A 5,693-nucleotide genomic window follows, 5' to 3' on the forward strand; every position below is an offset into this window, starting at 1 on the left:
AAAAAAAAAAATCTGGAAATTTGTATGGGGATAGGTGGTAACTAGAATTATGGTGGTGGTCACTACACAGAGTAAATACCAAGGTATTCTATTGTACACTGGAAAAGAATATGCTGAGATATGTTGACTTTACCTCAAAAAATGTTATATATTGTATACCTAATGAGGTTCACGGCCAAACCAATCAAAACTCTGCTAGAAGACAACTTACATAGGACACTAGTTCTCAACTGAAAGGGCTGTTTTTTAAGACTGTAAGTCAATTATTCGGATCTTGAAATGTATTCCTTCTACACCATCAGTGACATAAATGTTGATGAGGTCTGTTATAAATTCACAGCATAGGTAATTCTTGAAAACTAAGTTAAATTTGCAAATCCTAATGACTACTCATAATTCTGCTTCTCTCTCAAGAAAACTGTTTTCAGAGTTCCAACTAGGGTAGCAGCAAGCCGCGCCCCCACAGCCAGACTGCAGGGATCACCCGGAAGGCGAGACAGTTAGATGGTGTTAGCATCAACTAAATCAACAGCTTCAAAACCATAAATGCAATTCAGAATTAGCTATGAAGCTTTCAATGCTTCCAGAGCCTGCGTGCCAGCCCAGCATGGTGCCGTTTGCCTCTGCCTACAGATTAAAAGTGGGTTCTGGGGGCCACCCCTGGCTAAGAACAAGTGAACTAGACTATGATTGAAAAACGATACAGGTTTTAAACAGTGAGAGGTAAATGCTACATTAGCTTAACCGAACTAACAAGGTTTATAAGTATGTTGGAAATTGGCTCATGAATGTCAGTTCTCAGACACAATTCATAAATGTATTTAGAAAATCTTATCATAATATCTTTTCCATCCCATGGCGCTGAAGAGACTGGGGGGTAAGATAAGGCAGGGAAGACAAGAGTCCGCCCTCACATTCAGGACCCCACGAAGGGTCAAACGACAGGAAAAGGCCTGTAGCAGCCTGACCTTGATATAGTGGTTGATCCTCTCCACAGAGGTGAAGCGAGCTTCGGTCTCAGACGCCAGTCTGACGGTAAACTGGAAGAGCCCCGTTAGCTGTTAACAGAAAGCAGAAATCCAAGAGAGAACTCATTATCACTACACCCCAGGTGAACGTTAGAATATGTCCTTCTTCAAGGCACCACAACTCACTTAAGAAAACTAACTGGGTTACACCAGACTGGGTCATTCTCCAAAGACGTAAGGCAATGCCAATTACCCCTAGTCATCTGTAATCCTCAATGAAGGCAGTTGGTATGTGTTCCACTGGCACTCACCTTCCTGCATCCTAAACCTTTCCATTTACCCCTACCTATCTGTCTGCAGGTGAATAACTTTGGTTCATACTCGTACCTGCACCTGTCAGGTACAACAAATGGAAATATGTATATATACCTGTGAAGAAGCAGTGGGAGTGCTTCCAGCTTCCTAAGATGCTTTCAAATTTTTATTTTTATTTTTATTTATGCTTACAAGAACTGGGGGGTAGGCCAGCGATGCAGGAGGTAAGAGGACTTACCAGAGACAGAGTGGGGAGCAGAACAGGAGGACTGACTGAAATATACTGCTGAGAGGAGCAGTGGGTGAGACAGGAGAGGTCTGCTGTGCTCTGTGGGTCAGCTCCCTGGCTAGGGATCGAACTTGTGCTTTAGTGGCTGCAGATAGCTTGACAACTCTGAGACTTTAACCCCTGTGTGACCAGGGAGACCCTGAAATGCTTTCTAATAAGAACAGTAAGACTGACCAAAAATGAACACAGAGTCCCATGCACCTCAGACTGAGGGCTCTGAGACATAATATATGGACCACAGATTCCCCATCCAATAATCAAGTCAGTAAGATAATGTGGACAGATATCTTTGGGCATCTGTAAAGACGCTAACTCTCAAATTGCCTTTGGCTATTTATTTAAAGATTTATTTATTTACTTATTTATCCATACAGAACTGGGGTACAAGCCAGAGGTGCAGGGGCAGTGAGAGGCTTCACCAGAGACTGACTGGGAAGCAGAACAAGAAGTACACTGCTGAGGGGAGCAGCAGGCAGGTCAGGAGAGGTCTGCTGTGCCATGTAGATCACCTTGGGGGTGGGGATTGAAATTGCACTGAAGCGCCTGTGCAGCTTGCAGTGCTGTGTCCTAACCAGTTGCGCCACCAGGAAGGACCTACTTATTTATTGTTATCTTTCCAATATGGAAAAATGTCAAACAAGCAAACACACCTACATATAACATCCACCTTAAAAAAATGTCAATTTATAAACAGTATTGTTTTATCTGTACTCCTCCTCCTCCATATTATTTGGAAGCAAATTCTAGTTATTTGACCTTTTCATTCATAAATATTTTAGTTTTTGTATCTCTAAAATGTAAAGATTCCTTAAAGACACAATACTATTCTCCAATACCATTATCACTTCTAAAGAAATTAATATTAACTTCTTAACATTCCTATTTAGTCAGCACTCAAGTTCCCAGTTGTCCTTTGAGCTATTTAAAGATCACCAACCATCTCTAGGAACCAAGGGTTTATACAGGTAACAGTATTGGGAAAATCAGGTGCCTGAAAATAAAATGCATATAAGAAGCATGTGAAGAATATAAAACTTCTCTGAGGAGATTAGGGAGAGGCCAGAAACGAAAGGGTGGTGATCACAGAAATCTACAGGTTAAAAAACTAGTTTAAAAATCATGTCTATGGAGCTCTTCATAGTGGCGCAATGGCTTAAAGCACAGTGCCACGGAGCTAGCCACAGATGCTTCAGCAGAATTTCGACCCCTGGCCAGGGAGGCGACCCACATGCCACAGCAGACCTCTCCTGTCTCACACACTGCTCCCCTCAGCAGAGTACTTATCAATCTGCCTGTTCTGCTCCCCACTCTGTCTCTGGTGAATCCTCTCACCACCCCTACACCTCTGGTCTGTATCCCAGTTCTGTATGCATAAATAAACAAATCTTTAAAAAAAAACCCACGTCTATGAAAACAACACCAATTTCTTGAACACATACAACAGTTAAAATCCTTTTATTTCTACAACCACTCCTACTTTTCTCCTATCCTCCCCACCCCCACTGGTTGCCTAGGGCAGAGCCTGCTACCATGATTCTCTAGGTCAACAAAGGAAGGACTCAAACAGGCAGAGGGTGTCCGCACTCCAGAGACTGACCTGGACAGCATACGAGATGGCGAGGCCCGAGTAGGCTGGGGGGATCTGCCCGTGCATGAGAACAATCATGAGCCCCGTAGTGGTGATCAGAGCGATGCTGATGAGGTCCAGCCGCACAGCCAGCCACCGCATCGCACAGGTAAACAAGAAGAAAGGACCTTGGTTGTTATCTAGTAGCTCCTGGTACCTGTGAATTAAACAAAGCAATAATAAGGCAAGTAAAATAGATGCTGGTCATGGATAAACAAAGCTTTGGTAAATTTGGAGGGAGGAATGGCTAGTATTTAAGTACTTCCTTTTTGTATGGACAAGAGCAATTTGGAAATTTTACAAGTGCCAGATATTCCAGGCCCTATGCAGAGGTGGGTATGGTATTTCCCAGTTTTTCTTCTTTAAAGATTTATTTATTTGTGCATACAGAACTGGGGTACAGACCAGAGGTGCAGGGGCGGTGAGAGGATTCACCAGAGACAGAGTGGGGAGCAGAACAGGCAGACTGATGAAATACACTGCTGAAGGGAGCAGTGAGTGGGTCAGGAGAGGTCTGTTGCACCATGTAGATCACCTTCTGGGCTGGACAGAGGCTTTAGCTTCTCAGTGCTGTGCTTTAACCCACTGTGCCACCAGGGAAGGCCCAGTATTTCCTAGTTTTACCCTTTCAAAGAAACACTTAAGATGTCAGGGAAAACAGCTACTTTAATAACAAGGAAAGCCAGATACAGCAGCTGTGTTAAGCTTAAGAGAAATGTCTCAGGTTCAGGATTATTTTCTCAAAGAAAGAGAGGTATAAAGGCTTATTGTGGAAATTGTGTAAGATAAAAAAAAAATTCAGATCGAATATAGCAAAGCTGGAGTTGTTGGCGGACATGATCACCAGGCAGAATGGTGCTTGCTGGGGACTACAGTGATGTAAGAAAAAAAATTCAATTAATTAAAAAAGAGAATGGTGCTTGTTTCCCAAGGACATGGAACAAACAACCAGGAGCTGAACCACAGCAAAAAAAGACTTAGCTTTGATATCAAGGGCACAAGACACTGGTGACTCGAGGAATTCACAGCACAGATCAGCCTCCACCCAACTTCCTGCTCAGAGGTTTAGAGCTTCCTGCTCAGAATCTAGCACAGGAAGTGTTTGTGGGCAAATAGGTTTCACTTTTTCCTTGCAATAAGGTATGTACTGTTCAGAGAAAATTTAGAAAATGCAATAAAGAGAAAAAGCAAACATGTAGTTAAAACCAGAGTGAATATTCTGCTGCCTGTCCTCCCCTCGTATTCCCAATGCATTTATGTGTATGGGAACACAGAATTGTTTTTCTTTGCACTTAAAGTTAGACATAGATTCTTCTGAGTTGTTTAACCTGACCTTTCCGTTTCAGATTTGCTTTGAAAAAATTACTTACTTTTTAGAATAGACGATAGATATCAGGGTAGAATATTTTAAAGAAAACAAAAGCTTTTCTCCTGCCCATTCTGCAACAAGTCAGTTCCCCTTTCCAGTGGCAACTATTAGTTTCTGTGATTCTTTGCAAAGCTATTCTAAGTGTTATATGTATACCAAAAATTAATAATGTAAAAATAAATTTAAGAAATTATACAAAAGAGCAAATCACTAAAAATAATGTGTCCATCTGTATAAATCCATACTTAAAATGTAACATACCCCCCACACACATCTGCACTTGCTCTGGCACTAACAGAGCTTGGAGATCAGTCCTTGCAGAGCGGCCTTGCTCTTTCTCACATTCTATTGGGTATAGTACAGTTTATTTAGCCAGTCCTCTGTGGAGGGATGTTGCAGTTTGTTCTAATCTCTTGCTAATACAACTCTCCACAATGATGAGCTAGGTACGTAGATTTCTCAGATAAAGATATTCAACAGCTAAATAAAATGTTAGTTTAATGCTAATGGCCTTTACTGTTCTAAAAAAAACATATAAAACTCCATAAAACATAGTCACTCGGGGTTGAATATCAATAGATGCTAAACCCATGTTTTTGTTCTCTGATCTGCTCAGAAGGGCGTTCTACCAAGCAAATGACTTACAATCGGAGACCATTACATCACTGATACCCTTAGTATGTACTTTATTATCCCTAACCGTGGGCCTTGAAAGGCCTTTTAGACTCTCTTCATGGGCTAGGATGCTGGCTGCCCTCATCAGCACCAACCTGTGCAGAAACTCCTGCCCTTTGTTGTAGGCATGGATGGTGGCCAGGCCCTGTATGCTGGATGTGATGTGGGAGAGGAAAGGAGACTGCGTGATATTATCCAGTCGCTTTAGCTCTCGAATCAGGACCCTAGAGAGAGAATGAGTTCTGTGTCAGCATGGTGGACTAGCAACTGTCTTCATCCTTTGCCCTGGAAGACAAGACCACTTCTTATTTACCTGGAGACAATGTGAAGAACTGAAAAGAGGATGATGAGGGGCCCCACTGCCACCAGGAACCATGGGAAAACTCCGGCGATCATTCCAACACAGAAGAAGACCAGGAAAACATTCTGGATGAACATCTCAGCCTGGAA

General features: G+C 42.4%; 1 protein-coding gene across 1 annotated transcript in view; it reads right to left on the reverse strand.

Annotated features, from left to right (window-relative positions):
• ABCC5 (ATP-binding cassette, sub-family C (CFTR/MRP), member 5) overlaps positions 1-5,693 on the reverse strand; it is a 74,778-nt gene that overhangs the window by 14,718 nt on the left and 54,367 nt on the right. The window contains exons 21-24 of the mRNA XM_004675396.2: positions 5,557-5,693; positions 5,339-5,467; positions 3,170-3,356; positions 969-1,058 (exon numbers count right to left, since the gene is read on the reverse strand). The exon at positions 5,557-5,693 is cut by the window's right edge and continues 18 nt beyond it. Coding sequence (XP_004675453.1) covers positions 969-1,058; positions 3,170-3,356; positions 5,339-5,467; positions 5,557-5,693 — 543 coding nt within the window. The remainder of the gene's footprint in view (positions 1-968; positions 1,059-3,169; positions 3,357-5,338; positions 5,468-5,556) is intronic.

This window comes from Condylura cristata, unplaced genomic scaffold, assembly GCF_000260355.1.
Source record: "Condylura cristata isolate star-nosed mole 26May11 unplaced genomic scaffold, ConCri1.0 scaffold00003, whole genome shotgun sequence".
Lineage (NCBI taxonomy): Eukaryota > Metazoa > Chordata > Mammalia > Eulipotyphla > Talpidae > Condylura > Condylura cristata.